Source organism: Pteronotus mesoamericanus, unplaced genomic scaffold, assembly GCF_021234165.1.
Source record: "Pteronotus mesoamericanus isolate MK-2021 breed Mesoamerican mustached bat unplaced genomic scaffold, CSHL_Meso_final contig_50, whole genome shotgun sequence".
Classification (NCBI taxonomy): Eukaryota; Metazoa; Chordata; class Mammalia; order Chiroptera; family Mormoopidae; genus Pteronotus; species Pteronotus mesoamericanus.
This window is the reverse complement of record NW_026555186.1, coordinates 44939228-44962573: the sequence shown is the minus strand read 5'-3', so window position 1 is coordinate 44962573 and position 23346 is coordinate 44939228. Positions and strand designations below refer to the sequence as shown.

General features: G+C 36.8%; 1 protein-coding gene across 3 annotated transcripts in view; it reads right to left on the bottom strand.

Annotated features, from left to right (window-relative positions):
• Positions 1–23346, bottom strand: part of LNPEP (leucyl and cystinyl aminopeptidase) — a 91478-nt gene that overhangs the window by 26960 nt on the left and 41172 nt on the right. For all 3 annotated transcript variants that reach the window (XM_054578629.1, XM_054578630.1, XM_054578628.1), the window contains 7 exons: positions 22064–22904; positions 20111–20249; positions 18725–18856; positions 5930–6050; positions 5140–5294; positions 3272–3385; positions 1715–1846 (listed from right to left, as the gene is read on the bottom strand). In XM_054578629.1, coding sequence (XP_054434604.1) covers positions 1715–1846; positions 3272–3385; positions 5140–5294; positions 5930–6050; positions 18725–18856; positions 20111–20249; positions 22064–22904 — 1634 coding nt within the window. The remainder of the gene's footprint in view (positions 1–1714; positions 1847–3271; positions 3386–5139; positions 5295–5929; positions 6051–18724; positions 18857–20110; positions 20250–22063; positions 22905–23346) is intronic.

The following is a 23346-nucleotide window of genomic DNA, read 5'->3' as shown; positions in this document are numbered from 1 at the left end:
TTAGGCATGCGCCTATTAAGGTCACACTTTATTCACTGGTGCACATTATTCCCAGTCTTAAAAATAACCGCCTCCTTGGTGAAGCCTTTCCTGATTTGAAATAGAAATCATATTTATCTATCTTCGAAAGCAATTCGTATCACTTCCTGCATCTGCTATAGATATATACTTATTTCTTCTTCTAGGCTGTATATTAGTTGAGGGGAAAACTGAAAAATTCAACTCCAATGACTAAACAATGCCTAATACACAGTAAGCACTCAAATGATTTTAAATGAATTTTAATTCTGATAAAAATCTATCAATGTTAAGTCATTAAAATTACCATATACACATGAACTGAATTTAATACCTATTGCTCTCTATGGTGTTACGCGTTCTATGAATTTAAGTATTCATTCTTTTCCAGCATTTCCCTTTCTATCCTGCAATACCTACTTTTCCTCTCTACTGACACATTCCCATTAAAAACATGGACTGTATCTCACTTATTTTGTGTATTTTCTTCTCTAACACAGGAACTCAATTAACTTATTAATCAACTAATCTAATTCCCAGAGTAAGGAGGGAGAGAAGGAACATTCGCCCCTCCTTCCCAACACAAATGTGAGTGGCACTGACAACTGTGTCCTTCTGACCCATGATGATCCTGATCAGGTTTCCGGTTCTCTGTCCTGGCTTCACCTCCAAATCTGGAGTCTGCATGTCTGATCCTGCAATCTAATCTTTGATTCTTTTTTTTAAATTATTTAATTTATTGGGGTGACACTGGTTAATAAAACCATATAGTTTTCAAGTGTGCAATTCTATAACACATCATCTGCATACTGCATCGTGCACATACCACACAAATTCACGTCTCTTTCCACTGCCATTTACCCCGCTTTGTCCTCCCTCCCTCCCTCCCCCCACCCCTTTCCTCTCTGGTAATCGCCATATTGTTGTATGTGGAAGGCACGGGAGGTAGGGTTTTGTCTGCAAATTCCTCTTCCCAGATGAGATGCTTTAGGTTGGGGAGCCGGGCCTGAGGATGAGACCTCACATTCCTCAGGGGGGGACTTTTGTGACTGAGATAACCCTCCAGCCCCTTAGCCACTGCACGTGGGTGCAGGGGCCGGCCCTCTCCGCATCTCCGTCCTTTGTACCAGTCTCTGTGTGGCTTCTTCTGTAAATCCATGGTCATAATACTCCTGTCCAGCTCTCCTTCCGTTGGTTATTCAAGTTGATTGCTCTACAATTTAGCTGCAAATCTGGTTTGGTGCCAGGAGGAGCCGAGCGTAGCTTCCACCTACTCCACAGTCACCTTGGAATCTCCTAATCTTCAATTCTGAAAATACTGTTTGCTTACTTGTTCTGGAAATTCTAACTTTGGAATATACCTCAATCCTGAATAATAGAGCCAAGGGCTTGCTGAAAATCCTCCCTGGACACACACTACCATCAGATCTAAAGAGTGAAGCAACTTTAAAAAATATATTGCTAGAAGATCTAGTTAACTGCTGAGAATACTAGTCAGAGAACTTAAATGAGAGACAGAAAAAAAATAATCCAGAGAAAGTTAAGACCAAGGTTTAAATAGAAGCAAGCATCTTAAATTTTAACATGATACCTAAAAATAATACTCATTTAATCTTTAAAATAGTTTAAACCATGCACCTTGTTCACATTTTAATTATTTGAAACCTATTCCAGGTATTATTGTGCATAGCAATACCTTAAAATAGGAAAGAAAATCAAACATTTCTTCAATCTGTTCTGAAGATTGAACAGATGATGATATTGGACGAGATGAATTGAAGGAATCTTTCTTCATAGTTTTAAATCGAGCATCTAAGAAATCTTCATACTAGTAAAAAATTAAACAGATTAGGAAATTATGAGCAGTATCAAAGGGAAAGGCAAGTAGAGTAATTATGTATATAAATTATACTACTGCTTAAGGACATTATTAAAAAATAACCATACCCACTAAACTTCAGAACATATGCTTCTGAAAATATAGGAAGAGTGTGATATTTATGCATATTTCTTAAACTTAAAAATAAAATCATAGCCTCCTGGCCACATGAAAAATTGTTTCCTAATCAACATAAGGATGAATTAAGATTCTATTATTAAAGCAACCAAATTCCAAATCTTGATATTCAAGATGAATAATCTGAAAAGGTTAGTGTATATTTTAAAAATAAAATCTGAAATTAAAAAACAAAAATAAAAATTGGTTCTTAAGATGATCTATTATACACGGTCCATTTTTTCTATTAAGAAAATATACATTTCCTTTAACGGAGGGTCATTTGAAATAAAATGTAACTCTTAAACAGAATTCTTTGAGAGCTTAGCAGATGAGGTTCAATAGTATATAAGAAGCTTTTAAACATTCTGGGCACCACCAAGTGGTGAAACTGTGAATCTCACTGCTTAATTAAGGAGCATTCACAGACTTTTAAAATATCTTGGTCAGTCTTCTAGCTAAAAACAATCTCCTTCTATACCACCTGAAATATTTGAACAGGTCCTACACAAAAATTTCAAACTGAAAGCTCTAAAAGAACTCTTGTTTTAAAGCAGTCTTGGGTCATACATCCAGGAAGTTTTATAGACAGTCACAGAATTTTAGGGTTAAAAAGCATCTTTATACTTCCCACCTATTGCCTGAATTATTTGCCAGTATATCCTAGTATGTCCAAATATCTCTAAGGATAGGAAATAACTCCGGAAAGTCTAATAACATAGTGACATTATTATGTTCTCTATAACAGAGTGGTGTTCCAAGTCTTTGAACAAGAATGAAATGTGCTTTGTATCTAAATAGGGCAAATTATTTGTCTGTATCAACTTATATATCACTGTTGTAAGCATGATCAGAGTGATAACAGACAGCATTGCTACAACTTATCTTAATGTTTTTCTTTATACATTGGATAAAAAGTACTGTTTTGCAAAAAAGTTTTTCAACTATATCTAAATTCCTTCAGGCAGAAGAATCACAACTATTAAAATTAAGCAAATGAATTTATAATGTTCTTCATAACAACAAAGTGTAAAGTAATTTCACATACTTTCAGCTTTCAATGAACTATATCATTAAATAAAAGCATAATTTTCATTGTCAAATCTCAAGAGGTACGGATATAAGTAACAGGGGCCAATTTTATTGTTTCTTTCTAGAAACATTTTCTTTATTGCAAATGCATAAAAATACATGCCAAATGTAATTTGACTTTTTCCCTCCAGCATTCACAGTAGACCTAACAAACACTGTACTTACACCAGACAGCTCATTGAATATTTTTTCCAAAGAGAAATACTCCATGAAAGTAGCCAAACCTTCATTTAGCCATAGATCGTTCCACCACTGCATTGTTACCAGATTACCAAACCACTGTGGGGGAAAAAAAAAATTACTAACCAACACAATATTTACATTCTCAAGAATGTTCTAACAATTGAATTCTTAGATTAATCACCTATAACTAGATGAAAATTACTTAAAAATACAGTCATTGTAGTTAAACTATATTCAAATTAAAGAATTAGAAAAGCTGTATAAATGTACTTTAAAAGTAAAATAAAATTTTAACATTTTACTCTAATTTAATGGGGAAAACAAACAAGACAGACAATTAGCATATTTATCAAAGTAATACATGTTTCATACTAGGTTACGGAAACAGTTTTTAGATACCTCATTAAAAGGTGATGAAATTCTTCTACTTTTTAATATCAAGTTAGTAAGATTATTTTCCATTGCATCTATAACCATCCATGACAACTAAAAAATAAGATTGTATGTGACAAATTTTCCTGTAGTCTGAGAACCCATACTTCACGTTTCTCCTCAGTACCCAAGTTGAGGACAGTTTTCACATGATCAAAATGGAATTCAAACAATATTCCTTAAGAAAGTTGTCATGCATGTAAATAAATGAAGTAAGATAGACCTTAAAAGTCTTCCTTGAGGAAGAAGGAAAAAAAAAAAGATAGGAGACTCTCCTAAAAAATGCATCTCAAAATTCCCTAAAATAAAGTGTGATATGGCATGCAATAGTCACTGTGGCCTAGGGCTTCACTCAGACCAGCAGCAAACTGATAATGTGACTAAATACTGAAACAAAACATTTTTGTGAATTACCAGAACACAGTTTTCAAAGGTATTATCTTAAAACCTGTTTCAGACAAAGATGATCTTTATGTCTTAAAGAAAAAGTAACAGAGAAATGCTCTCCAGTAGTGATGGGAGGCCCCAGATATAATAGACCTAGAGGAAATTACGTAAAAGACACCTTGTCTGCACGCCTAACACTGTAATCGTAAATGAGTATATGCTTCATACACCGGTTTCTCACAAAGTCTTCACAGGGGCTGTACAGTTGTGTTCAGGTTGAGTGTGGGACAGGGAGTAAACTGCCCAGAGCATGTTCTATGCTTCTTCTATATCCTCCCACCATTAAGACATCTCTAAACTGCACCCAGCACTGATAGGCACCTCATCAAGGATGCAAGAGAGGCAAGGCGTTGGGGAAGTCAGAAGGAGGGTCCTGTACCTGTATAATTTTATTTCTTTTTCTCCACATCATAAAAGAGTACCCACCCCCTCTAAAAGTAATTAAAAAAAATACAGTTCTAGGGGAAAGGAAAAAAATAAATCTAGCCATGACAACTACAGTCCAAGAGTTGTGGGAGTACAACTTAGGAAAAAGATTTTCCACCCTCAAAGCTACACTGAGCAGCTGGCATTTGTCAGAGGCAAAATAGCTCTGTATTCTTGGGGGGAAAAGAGAGAGTGACTTTGATGAGGTAGTGCTTCTTTAACGCCTAGTGCTGCCGCTTACTAGCTGTGTGACTTTGAGCAAGTTATTTACTTAAGCTGAGTCTTGTTTCCACACCTGTAAAATGGGATTATCACTTACCTTAGAGCAGTTATGAAAAGTGAGATAATACATGTGAAAATGCTTTATAAACTGTAAAGTCCTATACAAACATTAAAAAGCACTTTCACCTGAAGTTGTTTGCGCTCAAAAGCTTCATTTTATTATGAAAGTATTACTGTAATAAAAAGGTGAATCATTACTCTCATCTAAACCTATCCTAATTCTTTAGGATATGAAACAGACCAACAGCCTTGGTTGCTACTACCTGATGGGCCAGCTCATGAGCGATGACTTTAGTAACCAGTTTTCTATCCGCCACTGAAGAAGTATTATTGTCATACAGAAGTGTCTCTTCTCGGAAGGTGATTAAACCCCAATTTTCCATTGCTCCTGCTTCGAAGTCAGGAATAGCCACCAAATCTGGACACAACAGGAAAAAGGTAATGAATTTCCCCTCATTTAAGGTACTCCCTGGTTAAAATCAAAATATTTTACTCAGTGCTTGATCACTGTGGATCAGGAGGCAGTGAGTTCATTTTACACTCCTCACGAATGGAACCTTCCTTACTCTAGCCCTGTACGCTCCCTCACCCCTACGTCAGCTGAGGAACACCTGGAGAGTCACTGTTTCTCTGTTCCTTAGCAAACAAAGAGACACCTAGTTCCCTCTCAATGTGCAGGGCCAGCTCTCTTTGATTTAGAATGAGCTCCATCACTCAGAGCTTCCAGTGCTCAGTTCTTATTATCTGAATCAGAAATTTCTCATGAAGTTAAAATTACTTAAACTCCAGACTAAGCCCAAAGCAAGTTCCCACTTAAGACAGCACCTTTGTAGGAGACCCATAAACTTCTAAGTGTTTTGAGCTCCACATGAATGTATCTACATTCATGAAATCTAAATGATCTTAAATACAAATAATTTTCAAATCATTAACAATGTTTATTGGTTTTCTTTTATAATAACTGTGGCAAGAGTTCTTTCTAAAAAATGTTTGCAAAATGAATCTAGCTTACAAATATGGGAAGAAAAATCAGAGGTACTGTTTGATTCTTACCCAATTTCTTAAGTGGATATTGAATTTCAAAGTAGTTTTGAAAAAATTCAAGAAGCTTCACAGTTGTTTCCAAGGCATGGTGAACTTGACCAATCTTTTCTGGTACAGAATATATAGAAACCTAGAAAAAAATATTATGTATGATGTAAGGCAGGTATAATTAAAATGTCATGTTATTCAGGTAAACAAGGTTAAGATTAGCATATGTGAGAAATGCACAGAGCTGAAAGATTTTTCAGGGCAAAAATTCTTGCTTATAGTTTTTTTTAGCACCCACAGAGTTTAGCAAGTCACTTCCATACATACAACAGTGTTAAAATTAAAAAAAAAGACACACAAAAAAACGATAATTCCTTTTTTAAGTTATTGTAACACCCAAAATAAACTATTTGGGGTCATATTATAACAATTTATAAGCATTTGCCAGTTTAGTTTTACAATACTCTTTTTTTCCTCTCCATTACCTAAACTTGCCCTCCCTTGATTATGAACTGTCAAGATTGTGAATTATTTAAAGGATGAAACCAAATCTTCATTCTTTTGACACTTATCACAGTGCCTGGCATTGGGCAGGTACTCAATACAGAGGAATCATGTATTAAGAGGGAGTTACTTAAATACATAAGGCAGACATTGCACATTTGTGAAATTACCCTGGAGAAACCTATTAGAGATCAACACATTCTCTTTCGGTAAGCATGGCACACAGTCAGTTTTTCTTTCAGCCTTGCGAGAGCTTACTTTTTTTCCAGTTATCGGCTTGTTTTTATGGACCATATTGTATCAAAAAGTAATCATATCCAGGAGAGTGAAACACTCAGTGAGTGGCATACTCCCTAAAACCAGCTTAATGGGAAGATAAATTCATGTCCCTATTACCCATTACTCCAGCACACAGGCTTGCTCAGGGGGATAACAGATGCAATCACCACATTATTTAAATTGTTATTCTTGCTCTCTTCTTTTTTTTCCCCATTGCTTTTAGAGAGAGAGGAAGGGAGAGAGGGGATGTAGGGAGAGACAGAGAGAAAAGAGAGAGAGAAACATCGATTGGTTGCCTTCTCATAAGCGCCCAAACCAGAGATTGAACCCTCAACCTAGGTATGTGCCCTGACCAGGAACTGAACTCATAATCTTTCAGTGCGTGGGATGATGCTGCAATCAACTGAGCCACACCTGCAAGGACTTTCTTTCTCTTTCTCCAAGTGCATAAGTTAAACACATACGATGTGACTAACTGTAATCTTCTTACTCAATAAGTGATATCAAAAGGTAAAAATAACCAATTATGTTAAAAGCAATGGGTTTTAAAAAACAATGTTTATTGTTTTTTAATTGTTTGGAAAAAATCCCTCTGTATTCACCTGGAAAATGGAATGTGGATAAGACATAGCAGAAAAAAAAAATTTCAAAATAAGGATTTCAGAAAATAGGAAATGGAGACATTAAGTAATTCATCATTTGGACAAAATACATTGGTGGACTTTCAGTCTAAATTAATTTTAGTGTCCCATTAAAGGACTGAAAATCTGTCAGCAATTTCTAAGAGTTCAAATAGATTTTAGTTGTAACTGCCTTAATGTGGGGCTTTAGTCTATGGAATATATACATTAATTACAGAAACATGGGGGAAACATAGCATCAAAATTAAATGTAAAAGAAAGAACATTAAGTGTACAGGCTGTGTAGTCAGAGTGCCAGGTTCAAAACTCTGCTAATTGTGTGTCTTTGAGCAAGTTAACCTCAGTCTCCTCATCTCTAAAATGGTGATAAAACTAGCTCCTACCCTACAGGACAGCTGTGAGGGTTAAATGAGCTAATACATTCATAGAACTTAGAATAGTACCTCACACGATATAAGGTTCAATAAATGGTAGTTATGATCATTACTACCAGAGCCCCATCAGAAACGGACAAAATGTGTGTGACTAAAACATTTGTGGCAACAGTTACTGGAAGAATGAAGTGCCTAGAACTAGAGTTAGCTGATTAAAAATATGTTGCATTCTGAAGTAACTATAGAAGAAATATAACCTCTGATAGTATGTGGCCAAGTGTACATCACCAGCCCAGCACTCTGCTATCTGCAGCCCTTGGTATAATGCATGGCTGTGAACACAGGTTAGTGAATTCAGTCACCGCCTGCCAAGGGAACTAAAGCTCATGTTGCCAACATGTGCACTTTCTGCATCTTTCCCCTTCAGAAGAAATCAGTGTTATCACTCAAATAATAAAAAAGCTTGACATATTCTTTTAAAATCTGTCATTATAAATGCTGTGCCAAGATCACTTAGAATTTCAGATATCTTTATTATATCTGCCTGTTTTTTCCAAACCTACATCTTTTATGCATGTTATAACTGATGCAATCATTTAAAGATGTTACCCCAGTAGAAACATCACCTGCCATTACAGGTGTAGCTCAGTTGGTTGGACATCGTTCCACAAGGCGAAGGGTTACCAGTTCAATTTCCAGTCAGAGAACATGCCTGGATTGTGTTTTCAGTCCTGGTTGGGGGTGTGCGAGAGTCAACCAAGCAAAGTTTCTCTTTCACATTGATGTTTCTCTCTCTCTCTCCCTCCCTTCCCCACTCTCTAAAATAAGTAAAATCTTAAAAAAAGAAAAGGAACATCACCCATATCACCCACATTTCTCCTCAAACATCCTTTTGCCAGGCACACAATTTGGCCAATGCCATCATTGTATGTGACAAGCACCTTCCATTAGAGAAAAAGTAAAGAGGGATAAAGTAGTTCATATGAAACTGAAGTCTGATCCAAAAATCCACTTAGTCCCACTTCTGGAATACAGTAATTAGGGGAAAAGGTACTTTGGCATTTTCTCTTTCCTCTACTTCTTTTCTTTTTCCTTAAAATAATGGGTATGAAAAATATCTTTAAGATGGCGACATAGGCAGCAATGGCTTGCCTCTTCACACAACCACATCAAAATTACAAGTAAAATATAGAACAACCATAACTCAGGGACATCAGAAATCGAGGTGAATGGAAGGAAGTCTGACAACTACAGAACTGAAGAAACTACATCCATCCAGACTGGTAAGAGGGATGCAGACACAAAACAGGCTGGCCCCCAAACCCATGTGTATAAAAATGCAGGAGGGTATGATACCTTGTCACAATAGGCCCCCCAGCCTAGGATTCCAGTGCCAGGAAAATAAGTCCCCACAACTTCTGGCTGCAAAAACCAGCGGGGATTGAGTTGATGGAGGAGGCTGCTGGAACCCTAAGCAGTTCCTCTTGGGGAACACACACATGATGGACTCACCTACTCAGACTCAGTCACCCTGAGCTCCAGCACCAGGGTGGCAGCTTGACAGGCACCTGTGGTACACAGGGAGAGAATGAAGTGCCTGGCTTCTGGGGGAGCAGAGGCCATTGTCCCTTTGCTGAGCCCTCCCCCCTCAGAGCTGGTAGGCTTGTGCCATATCTGAGACTCCATCAACCTGGCTAACACTATATGACCCACCTTGGAGATCCAAAGAGGCTCTACCCCACCCAATTTAGAGACCCTCCCAAGCTGCTTTTCCATAAGAATGGCTAGTGTTGGCTCCTAAATCCTATCAAACTAGCAACAGCTGCTAGCAGTGAGCCCTATAGTGGCTGCCAGATTAGAATCACAGCTTGGCTTCACCTGGGAATCTCCAAGCCCAGCACAAGTAGCAGCCACCTCAGATTGCTTTACAGCTCATGCTGGGTGCCCTGGACAAAACACAGGTAGAGGCTAACCTTAGTCTATACCACCTGGGAAACCCCAGAGCCTGCACACCCAGTGGATAGCTACAGACCACATTGGAGCACCACCACCCTGCTCCTGCATAGCTGATCCTCCATGGAGGGTAGAAGTTGGTGGCCAGTGGTCACAGCCAGTTCTTGCAGTTGACTGACCTGGGTAAATTCCTCCCACTGATTTGCCAACAGCAACCAAGACTCAACTATAAAAGAAGGGCGTACTTGGGCCCCATGAAGGGCACACCCCAAGTACCCAGCTTGGGTGATAGGGGAGGCTATGACACTGGACCCTATAGGACACCTACTACATTAGGCTACACTACCAAGACACAGAGTCAAAGCAGCTCTATCTAACAGAAACAAACACAGGGAGGCTGTCAAAACAAGGATACAAAGAAACATGGCCCAAATGAAAGAACAGATCAAAACTCCAGAAAAAGAACTAAACAAAATGGAGATAAGTAATCTATCAGAGGCAGAGTTCAAAACACTGTTTTTAAGGACACTCAAGGAACTTAGTGAGGACAGTGGTATGAATGAAGCCGAAATGAAATCAATGATTTGGAACAGTAGGAAGCAAAAAACAATCACGCAGAACAAGAAGAAGAAAAAAGAATCCAAAGAAATGAGGATAGTATAAACAGCCACTGGGACAACTTTAAGTGGTCCAATATTCACCTCCTAGGGGTGCTGGAAGGAGAAGAGAAAGAGCGAGAAATTGGAAATCTATCTGAAAAAACAGTGAATGAAAACTTCCCTAATTTGGTGAAGGAAACAGACTCGCAAGTCCAGAAAGTGCAGAGAGTCACAATTATGATGGATGCAAAGAGGCCCACTTCAAGACATGTCATTATTAAAAGGCCAAATGTTAAAGATAAAGGAAGACTCTTTAAAGCAAAAGAAGTTAGTTATTAGTAGGTTGCCAGATGAGAGCAGGGAGGGGGAGAATGGGTGAAGAGATGAGGAGATTACAAAATACAAATAGGTAGTTACAGAATAGCCAGGGGGGTGTAAAGTACAGTACAGGAAATGGAGTAGCCAAAGAACTTATACACATGATCCATGGACATGAACAATGGGGTGGGAGGATTGCCGGAGGGAGTAGGGGGTGCTGGGTGAAGTAGGGCAAAGGAAGAAAAACCAGGACAACTGTAATAGCATAATCAATAAAATATAATTTTAAAAAAAAGAATGGGTGCTATGGGTTCTCACTAGAGATAAATCATCTGGTCATTATAACTATTATCAGACTTGTTTTATGAGCAACAAGAACGGTAAGAAATTAACAGAGAGAGCAATCTAGTTTAACAAAGAAAGCCTTAACCAGCATTCGGGTCTTGGTAAGAGCACACCATAAACATTGCTAAATGGAACTCAGCTGGCACTCAGGTCTTAATATTAACAGCTTAAAACTTTCCTTGCAAGGTCTCTTGCTAAGACTTCAGGGGCAATTCTAAAAGATACAACTAAAGGCTCAGACAAAGGTTCTTTAAGGCTGACGAGTAACGGATTTGTTAGGTTTAACTTAATCTGTTCCTTAATTTAATAACAGCCAAAACTAGATAAAACAAAAGTAAAAACAAAATTAAACCTCATTCCCCACCCAAAAGGATAACAATAGAGCCTGCTCCTCAAAAGTACCAGCTTTACTAAACTGACAACGGAACATATAAAAAAGCATAAATCCCTAAAACAAATCACAAACAAAAAATCCCAACAGCATCACATCTATCCAGAATAACTGACTGGATGGGACTTTAAGAGAATGATCTAAATTATGAATAACATCCCTGGTTACTGAAGGGATACTTGACACAGATATGTTGTTAGCGGAAATTTAGAACTAAGCTATGTTCCTGAGAATGAATAAATTAAAATTATAGCTTTATATGGATAATACTTTTGAAGGTTCTTTTTAAATGTTAAATAGTCCACATCTGACTAATCACCACTGGATTCTGATTCTACTAATTAGATCTGTCCATGGTAAAAACAAAATCAGGCAATGGGAAAAGTAAAACAAAACCTCAGGAAAAAATAAATAAAAGCAGTGTATTTTAAAACTGGCTTAGAATTTCCTAGGTAATTCTAGCACCCTAAAGTCAGGGAAAGGTTTAAAGAACACTGAAGAATGGACAGAAGTAATAAAACAAATGTTCCTTTTTCTTTAGGCCTTTGACAACATAGTCTTTACCACTGAACATGACATATTTAATAATCTAAAGTGAATTTTGACATTTTTAGTTGTTTGGTAAAATTGGTAAGTAAGTGAAGCCCTACTGCCTTCTTGAATCTTGTGAAATAGACCTAATGTCAAATATTACAAAAGAGAAACTATTCTAGAGACTACCACATGTTTGCACAACAAAAACCCGTTGTTAAGACTCCTCTGAATTTCTGGTCACCATACCTAGAGAAGTTATTTGTCATTTGGTGTAAGAAGTAGCATACTGTAGTAGACAGTACAATGCTGACTATCATTTACTGGTTATATCATCTTGGCTCATCTACTAAACTTCTCTGAGATACTGTTTCTTCATCAGCAATGTGGAGCTAATGACTATCCCTCATTTGGTTAATAAAATGAAAAGGTATTTATAAATGAGTGTGTAGGCTGCCAGGAAAGAGTATAACTCTATGCATGTTAAATTCTTCTCCATTTCGTACTAAAAAAAAAGATAAAATTGATAAAACATTTACTGGATAGCATTAAAAATAATAAATATTATTTATATTTACACACATACAGGGAGTTCATGATATGTTTGCATATACAAAAAAGAGGCTGCACTTTCCCTGTGTGTGTGTATTACTATCTGCGAGGTACTGAACATTTTAGAGGAATTTCAAAAATTTAATCTTTGAGAGGACAAACACAGGCAATACAGTACTGGAGTTGTGGAAGGTGAGGTGTAGAGGGGATTGCTGGTGGTCTGCCAAGGGCACACAGCTAGTAAGCTGTAAAGAAGAGATATGGACCCAGCTAGACTCCACATCCTGTACTAAACCATGTTGCTTCCTAATACATGTAAATAAAAAGAAAAAAAAGTCATCTGAAACTCCTCTCTCTCAATACTATCTATCGATTGGAAATATAGCCTAATTTATGAGGATCTTGAATACCAGAATGATGACTTTGAATGTGATCCTACAAGTAGTAAGAAGCCAACCTAGCAGCTGAGAGAAAAAAAGAGAGAGGGATGGAGTAGGGCACAGAGGGAGGAAGAAAGGGAGAAGGGAGACAGGGAGAAAGAGAGAAGAGAGGAAGGCAGACTGGGATGGAGGGACTGAAGTCCGGGGAAAAGCCAGGCCTGCGTACATTTCGGAAGACAATAAAAAGTGCAGGGGGTTTATATCAAAAAGTATGATAAGAACAACAACAGAAATGTAACTGAAGTGCTATGAAAGATCAGAGGGAATGATTAACCCTAGCTGTGGAAAGAAGGAAATGCTTCAATGAAAGAGGGTAGTTTGGTATTCAGCTGGGTCTTAAAGCAGCAAACCTAACTTTGTAGATTGAGCTTTTTAGATTTTATCAAGCTGCAACATTTAAATCAAGGGCTAAATTTGTGGTGCAATGCCTGAAGAGGAATTGAATTTTTTAAGATTAAACCGATCTTAATATCCTTTCGAATGGATTCTGAAAAATTCTTTGGTTTAGACTTACAAAGCTCTTTCAGCCCAAAGGTAAGTAAATCATATCGAACACTTATTCAATATGCAGCCTACACTTACCCTTGAACACTTACTTTACTTCAGGAATAGTTCTCCATTCTCCAACATTAACCATAAAGGCATACAGTGTTATTGCTAATAAACAGCCAGATAATCCTCATATCTGTCCTTATATCTAATAGTTAGGGGGTAAACATGATAATCTTTTGTAACAGGAGTATATACCCTGTTAATTAGCAAAATAATATAATCCAAGTATACAGTGGTTAAAATAAAGCTCTTCAGTCTAGACAGGAAACCCAAATACAACTGAATATGTTGAAAGGGTAAACCACATTGGTTAGTGGGGTTCAAAAATATGGAAAAAAAAGAATTCCATTACATTTCTATCATGAAGAATAATCATTATTAGCTTTAAAAGACCCTTTGCTTCTACATTGTCAGCAGGTGAAAATATTAGCTTTACTAGCTTTCCACTGTAAAATTAACACATAAAATCCATCCAAACAAAAATTATTTAAAGATAGTCACTAATGACAAAGAAAGGCAGAGGGGCCTAATTAGAAGAAATAATCAATTTTGACAAATTACAGATGCACAAGACCCTTAAACAATCTTACCCATTACTCTGAGGTTAAAAGAAAACTGAATCAGAATTTGCTTATTAAAAAAGGAAGATTCAACTAACTTTCTCAACCTGGAGTGTTTCTTCTAACTACATCTTTTAAGTCTGTCCATGTTCTAGATTTAGTGCTGAGTGTCCAATAAAAGTTTCTGCATTGATGATAATATTCAGTATTGGTGATACCCAATATGGTAGCCACTGGCCACAAAAACACTAAAAATGTGGCTACTGAGATTGAGGAAGTGAATTTTAAATTTAATTTTTTTCAGCTTTAATGATATAATTGACATACAATAACTTAAGATGTATAATGTACTGATTTGATTCACTTATACAGTGAAATGATTTCCACTGTAACATCAGTTAACACTGCCCTCACCTCACTTAGTTACTTTTTTTTTTTTTTTTTTTTGCAGTGAGAACCTTTAAGATCGACTTTCTTAGCAACTTTCATGTATATAATACAGTATGGTTAATTATGATCACCATGCTGTAACTTAGATCCCCAGAACTTACTCATGTTGTAACTAGAAATGTCTACTCTTTGACCAACATTTTCCCATTTCCCTCAATCCTTGCCTCAACCACCATTCTACTCTCTATCTCTATGAGTTTGGCTTTTTTGGATTCTACATGTAAGTGACATTATACAGTCTTTGTCTTTCTCTTTCTGATTTACGTCATTTAGCATAATGCCCTCAGGGTCCATCCATGTTGTAAGTGGAAGAATGTCCTTCTTTCTCATGGCTGAATAATATTCCATAGTACACATATACCACATCTTCCTTATCCATTTGTTCACAAACACTTTTTTCCATAAGTTATTTCTACAGTTATTTCCATATCTTGACTATTGAGAATAATACTGCAATGAACAACGGAGTGCAGATATCTCTTTGAAATCCTGATTAATTTCCTCTGGATATATGTCTAGAAGTAAAATTGCTGGATCATATGGTAGTTTAACTTTTTAAAAAAAAATTTTGAGAAACATCCATACTGTTTTACACAGAGGCTGTACCAATTTACATTCCCACCAAAAGTGCACAAGGGTTCCCTTTTCTCCACAACCTCACCAACACTTAACTCTTGCCTTTTTGAGATAGTAATTCTGATAGGAGTGAAGTGAAATTTCATTGAGGATTTGACTTGCATTTCCCTAGAGCTTAGTGATGTTCAGCCCCTTTTCATGTATCTGTTGGTCATTTGTATGTCTTCTTTGGAAAAATGTCCGTTCAGTTCCTCTGCCCATTTTTAAATTGTATTGCTTGTTTTTGCTATAGAATGAGTTCCTTATGCATTTTGGATATTAACCCTTTATTCGACACACAATTTGCACATATTTGCTCCCACTCTGTAAGTTGCCTTTTAATTTTGTTTCTTTTCTTGTGCAGAAGCACTTTAGTTTGATGTAGTCCTGCTTGTCTTTGCTTTTGCTGCTTGCACTTTTAGTATCATATTCAAAAATTATTGCTAAGACCAATGTCAAAAAGCCCTTTCTATATATAAGATCATATCATCTGCAAATAAAGATGTCACTTCATCTTTTCTGATCTGAATGTATTTTATTTCTTTTTCTTGCTTAATCACTCTATCTCATAGGGTGAGAGCGGGCACCCTTGTTTACTTTCCAATATTAAGAGGAAAAGTTTTCAAGCTTTCATTGTTGAATATGATGTTAGCTGTGGGCTTCTCATATATGGACTTTATTATGTTAGGATATACCGAATTTGTTGAAAAATTTACCATAAAGGACAGTTGCATTTTGTAGAATGCTTTTTCTGCATCTATTGAGGTGATCACATGATATTTACCTTTCATTCTATTAATTTGATCTAGCACTTTTTTACTGATTTCTATACTTTGTATTCCAGGGATAAATTCTATTTGATCATGATGTATAATCTTTTTTATGTGCTGTAGAAAGTTAGTGTGTTAACGTTTTGCTGAGAATTTCATGCACAAACATCTAATGCATCTACATTCACCAGGGATACTGGGCCATGGATTATTGTATTGTCCTTATCTGGCTCTGGTATCACGATTAAGTTGTCCTTGCAAAATAAGTATTCCCTCTGCTTCAATTTTTTTAAAGAGTTTAAGACTTTTTTTTAATGTTCCGTAGACATTACTTGAGAAACCATCTGACCCTGAGCTTTTCTTTGTTGGGAGGTTTTTGATTACTGATTCAATCTCTTTAACCATTACTGTTTTGTTTAAATTTTCTATGTCTTCATGATTCATTTTTGGTAGTTTCTATGTTTCTAGGAATTTATCCATTTCTTCTAGGTTACCCAAATTGTTAGCATATAATCATTGATAGTAGTCTCTTATGATCCTTTGTAGTTTCTATGGTATCAGTTATAATGTTTCCTCTTTCATTTCTGATTTCAGTCTTTTTTCCTTTGCTTTGGTAGAGGCTTGTTAATTTTCTTTCCAAAAACACAGTTCTCAGTTTTCTTGATATTTTCTATGTTTTTCCTGGTATACATTTCACTTAATTCTGCTCTGATCTTTATTTCCTTCCTTCTGCTAATTTTGGGTTTAGTTTATTCTTTTTTTCCTAGTTCCTTGAGGTATAAAGTCAGGTTGTTCACTTGAGTTCTTTCTTTTGTCTTAATGCAGGCATTTATCACTACAAACTTCCCTCTTAGAAATCCTTTTGATGCATTCCATGTTACAGTATTATTCTATATTTGACTATATACTTTACTAATGTGTTGCATATTTTCATTTGTTTTCATTTTACTAATTAGCATCCTTCCTTTTCAGCTGGAAGCAGTCCTTTTGGCACTTCTTTTTTTTTAATTTTTGTTTTTTATTGTTCCAATACATTTGCCTCCATTTTCCTGCTACCACTTTCCCCTGCCCCACCCACCGACCTTTTGTCATTTCTTATAAGATAGAGCTAATGGACCCCCTCAACTTTTGTATGTCTAAGAAAGTCTTCCTCTCCTTCATTTCTGAAGGATAACTTCACTGGAAAGAGTATTCTTGGCTGCAGTTTTATTTCTTTTAGCAATTTGGACAGGTCATTCCATTCTCTCCTGCTCTCTAAGGTTCTGTTGAGAAACACATTGATAAACTTATGGGGGTCTCCTTGTAAATTAGAAGCTTATTTTATTTTTCTGCTTTTAAGATTCTTTCTGATTTTTGACATGTTTATTACAATGTGTCTCGGAAAAGATACCTTTGAACTGAATTTGTTTGGTAATCTATGAGCTTCATGAACTTAGATAACCCAATTCTCTCCCCAGTCTGGGTAAGTTCTCAGTCATTACTTCTTTAAATATTCTTTCTGTGCCCTTCTCCCTCTGTTCTCATTCTGAAACTCCAATAGTCAACAAACCATTTCATTTAATGGTCCCATACATCACACAGGCTTTCTTCAATTTTTCCATGCTTCTTTCTTTGTTCTCCTCTGACAGGATATCAAACTTCCTATCTTCTAATGCACCAGTTTTTTCTTCTGCTTGATTCATTCTGATGTTGATGTCTCCATTGTATTTTTCATTTCATTCATTGTATTTCTTTGCCCCAGAATTTGTTTGGTTCTTTTTTATTATCTCTATATCTTTGTTAAACTTCTCCTTTTGTTTGTCTGTTGTTTTCTAATTTCATTGAACTGTCTTTTGTGTTTTCTTTTAGCTGATTAAATTTCCTCCAGTAATCTCCTCCAATTTTTACTAACTGACCTCCCCAATGCATCCAAACTCATGCTTTTTTCTTTTTCCTCCAATAGTATGCTAGAACTTTGCTGCTGGAAACCTGGGCTTCCATTAAGGATATTTTGTCCAGGGGCAATTGTCTGAGACAATGATTTTCAACAGGCATGCCAGAAGAATTTTTAAAATATGCAACACCTGACTATTTAGTCAGGGGCACTGACCTCTTTTCCCTTAGACTGTCAAATAAAAAAATGGCAACAACAATACAACAATAGCTACCCAGTGTGAATGAATAAAAATTATACCTATTTTTTGTCCAATTAGCAAAAAACTTATTTTTGGCGTGCCATGAGAATTTTAGTAGTTAGTTTACATGTGCCATGAGATGAAAAAGGTTGAAAACCACTGGCCTAAGACAGTGTTTTTCAGATGCTCACAAACGACAGCCCAGAGGGCTGGAGCCATTTCACAGACCACTACAGGGTCCACAGCCAGGACCAAGGTCTGTATGCTTCGTAGCTGATGCATAGGTGGGCAAGACTCTTCCATGTCCCAGGCATATGGTGCTGGATCCCAGAGCTTACACAAAGGCATTTTTGTCCATGAATGGATGCAAATTGCTATTGGCAGTCGGGCATAAATGAGGGACATCTTATTCAGCCATGATACTGTCATCTAATTTTAAATCTAGTCACATTAAGCTAGTGACCTCCATAGTATACAACACAGTTCTAAAAGATTTATTAAACATACAGTTGTATGTGAACCACAGTTTAGTCCTATATTATTTATTAATTATTGTAATATTTACCATATGAACAACTGTAAACCTGCTTTTGCCAACCCTGTATGTTGTTTTAGGGGAACTTACTTGTAAAACTAAAATGAAAAGAAGCTTAAAAATTACTTTCAGATATTCAATTAATAACAGTAAATTACAACTAAACAAAAAAGAACAATTCTGGCATAAAATGTCACAGTTGTGATCCAACACCTTGTTTTCCTCCATAAAGCAGTTACTAGAACTCATTAAAGAAATCTTCTCAACCTTTCAAGATAAATACCACCACATACCAGGGTTCCATTTATGTCCTGAGTCAGATTCTTCATCTCCCCCACAATGAAAGCAACCAGGTAAGTGCTCATCTTCACACTTTCAAAAAACTCATCCTGAACAAATCCATCTTTCATAGTGACTGATGACTTCTACAAGCAAAGGGGAAAAGATGACAATTCTATAATTATGGGAATAAATGACAGTGACAAACTGAGAAACTGAAAATTCAATAGGAAATAAGTAGTAAAGATGTTGGCATGTTTTAATCTCTCAGCATTAGTTTCTAAACAGACCATGGCCCTTAGTCTCAGTCTGTTCTACTATTCTTCATCATAAGGATCTATCAATTACAGTGAAAATCCTTAAAGAGTTTTTAGTTTCAAAAGATGGCTTTAGGTAAACATAAGTTAGAGATAATAAGAAACATTGGCTCTGTTTCTCCCCTTTAAAACACCACCAAAACCAAAGTCCTCTCTTATGATCTAACAGTGCTCCTCTGTACTTCTACAGATATACTCACAGAAGGAGCTAAAGCTGGGATATCATGCCAAATGATGTGAAATGGCTTCAGAAGGTAACATGTTGTGACCCCAAGGTTTAACGGGATCCAAGTCGTTAGAGAAGTCTGTAGTAGACACAAGATAAGGGAATGCAGGCAATCTTACAGGATTTTCTGACCATGGATTTCGATGTGATTTAGGATACAAGGCATTCTATCTCTTTCAGGGAAAGATTAAGGTAAAGAGTATGGCTGGGAGTAGAGCTGTTGAAGTATGTCCCTGTTAAAGGACAGATCTTGTCCTCTCTTGCCTGCAAGCGTTCGCTCCACAGTCCGTTGAACGTGGCTGCTCCTTTCCCCTAGACACGTGGGATCTGAGAGGCTCCCATCAGGCTGCACACAGCCCCTCAGGTGTCAACAAAAGGACCCCCTAAGCTCTGTTTAGCATAGAAACAATTCTGCTTGGTTCCACACTCACTGTCTCCCATGCAGAGCTCACAAGCCAAGATTTTTAAATAACCAATAAAATGCCAAGGTCAATAATGACTCATCACTCTCCAGTGTTTAGAATAGCAAATTCACCATATCTCAGAAAATATCACTCTGATTTTCAGTACTTGTTCATAGTATTAATATTTTGTACATCTTTAGTGCACAGCACACACTTCATGTTTCCTGCCCTCACATTCCACGCTCAGCAGGTCTTTCTCTTTCCTCAGCTCCTCAGGCTGACTTCCCAGTATATTCCAATGTATGTTGTAACTTTTATTTATGTATTTTAAGAAAGAATAAGAATGCATAAGACTTTACTCATTCTCAACAATATGGCAAAGAGGAGTTCAAGTCTTCGCAACAAAGAAAGAGACCCACTGAAAGAGTTTATAATCAAGGATCAGAATAGTACCTTAGGCATATTTGATAAAGCAGTGTATCGCTTCTCTCTCATGATCCTGACGATAAATGTGGCTTTAAATGCTGGTTCATCAAAACAAGGAAAAGCAGATCTTGCTGCCAGGGGTTCAAACTGAGTTGCTGCAAAGTACCTAAAACCAATGCAAATTCATCCAATAGTTATTGAGTACCTAGTAAATAACAGTTTGTTATCGAGAACCTAAGTCTATCATCAAAAATTTTCTAGACTTACTAACCATCTTTACCTGTTAGATGACATCAGTAACTTCTCCTTACTACAAGCAATGTCAGTACATGTTTGGAATTTACATATATTCTGATTTTCCAATCAGTAAACAATATATCCCTTAATCACTTTACCTACTTGTTTGAATATTTATTCTTATTACACCTCCAAGGGGGAAAAAGTACAAAAACTTCTATGATAACTAAGCAAAATTACAAGTGGCAAAAAGACCAAAAAATTGCTCTGAATTATAGTTTTCAAACATCTTCAAAGGTATAAATAATCTTCTAAACTTTTATTTTCCATGAATATACACATTCTTGTGAGGTACTCGTTTTACCTAACCAAGTAAGTTAATGAATTTATATATAGTTTTTAACAGCAAGGTTTCACAAATTTATTTTAAGGTTTTAAAATAATGTTTTTTAATGCTCTATTTCTTAATTTTAAAGAACTGTCTTCCATTTTTCTAGCATTTTTCACAACTCAATCCAGACTATGGCAGGAGTCGACAAGTGACCATACCAAAAATCACCTTATCTGCCACATAATATTTTTCCTCCCATTATATAGTAGCAGGCACAAGGGACTCCAAGGGCAATAATCTGATTGGAAGGTATGACAAAGGATTTGTCTCAACCGTTTATTTGCATACTAAAAAATATTGTTTTTATGTATATTCTGTAATTCCTAGAGATGATAGAGATTATAAAAGGAGAAGTAAAGCCAAGCAGTCCAAGCTACCACTGCAATTGTAAATTCACTTTTAATGTCAGATCTCATGAAGAGCCAGTATTCCATTTATTTTTCAAGCATTATATAAAGAGAAAAGAGAAGTACTTATCTAAATAGAACCACAGATCCTGCTTTTGTCTTTCCATTTAAGAAGGATCAAAAAAACTTCCTCAAATAGATTCAAAATACTCATTTCTATTTTTCTCAATATACCAATAGCCAAATGGCATCAGTAATTCACATACTGGTTTACAAAGGAATATGAGAGAATACTGCAACTGCATTAGGCAGATCTAACGAGGACTTTGTGTACACAAGAGAATTAACATTCTTGTTACTTAAGAATGACCTGTATGCAGTAGGCATTGCATCTTTGTGGAAATTCAAACTACATGCTATAAATACTAAGATTAAACTGCAAAATATATGGTCTAAATAGGGAGCTGAATAGCTTTACGTCTTGAGTCACTCTTTGTCAAAAATAAATTGTCTCTTCTAGATTTTTAAAAAATCTTTCCATCAAAAATTCAAAATAGTCAGTGGCATCTAAAAAAATAAACCAGCCAAAATTAAGGTTACTAAACATGATTTATGTAAGCCTACAACACTTCTTAACACCTTCTTTCTTATCTCACTAAGCACCTCATAAATGCTCCACACATTAGAAAAATAGGTCTTAAAGAATAATCCATACTCAGCTTCTCATAGAAATCCTGTATGGTGACAGAAAACTGGATTCATCTTAGACAAAATTTCTAGCTATTTCCTTCCATCAGCATGTCCCTACCCCTGCCATGATACATGCTCAAGGTTTTGACTAAGAGAGAAATAGTACATTCTTCCAAATCAACATTCTACACTTTCATACATAACATCCTAAAATTTAAAGAATTGCAGTTAATATCTCTTGTGTGGTCAAAGAAGTCCACATCACAGAAGTTGTCACAGAGCAAAGAAACAGAACCATTTAAGAGGGCTACATACTTTTTCTCATTACTTTCATCTGTGTAGGAGAAACCATAAAACCCATAGTAAGAACTAGATATATTTGCCGAGTACTCTATCTTCAAGGTATAATTGTGGCCCCCAAGAAGGGTTTCAGGGGCAACAATGGCGATTTGTTCATGAAATGGATATTCCAGGACCTCAACCTGTTTTTCTTGGCTTGAAACTGCTGACATAAAGGTCACTCTTGAAATATTATGGCCTGTGCTGTGAAGAATGATATTCCACGTGGCCTGAAGAGCCTGAAGTGAAATTGTCACAGAACCCCTGAATGTCATTGAGGTCAGGTTTGGGTGCAGGTTAAGTTCATAGCGTAGTGGCATAATGGCAGTGGGAAGCCTGACTTGTGCCCATGGAAATAACTTCCCATTTGTTGCAACTGGCTGAATTAGTCCCATTGATTGGTTTTTCTTGTGGCAGCCTTCTTTGGTAAAGGTACATCTGGGCAGTAGATAAATCACCATGATTACAGAAACGGCAACCAGAATGATAAAAGCACAGACCACCATGGTCCTCGCAGAGGGTACTGAACAAGTCCCATCTGGGCTCTGCCTGTAGCCGGTTGCACTGGTCCGAAGGCCTGAGCTTCTGTTCATGAAGGACATGCCCAGCAGCTTTGCAGACGACTCACAATCCTCTTCATCCTCATCCATCTCATGCTCGCCAAGACCCCGCACCAGCAGTCGTGAACCCCGGGGTTCATATTCCACCTCGTCAGGTTCTAAGGGATGTAAACAAGGCTCTTTGGCTAAATCCACCACATCTGGCTCTTCCTCAAACATGCTGTTTTCAATCATATTCCTGGGGAGCGGAAGCCGATCTAAAAAAACAAAACAAAACATAAGGACAATGCAGAGTTAGGAAGAAAAGCTCATAATGAATGTCTACTAGCAAGACCACATTTAATCTAAGAATTTTTATCACTAAGACTTACTTCCATCCCAGAGCTACTAAGCTAAATAAGATGCTATAGTTTTCTTGTATCCATTAAAAACTCAGGCATAAACAAATGTATATACTGCAGTCATGAAACAAGAAAGCTAAGTAAATGGGCTAGTATTAAAAAAAAAAGGTAAGAGATTAAATAATAAGTTGCGTAATATGCTCCTGCCCGACAACCCGGACAATCGTCCTGGGCTTTGGAGAGCCCTGCTTTGGCCTGCCTGTCTGTACCTTTCCCCACTGGGTGAGGAGTCAGTAAGACCAAAGAGATGGGCCCACCGATGGTGGGCACACCAACGGTCCAGGTCCCCCTGCTGGGG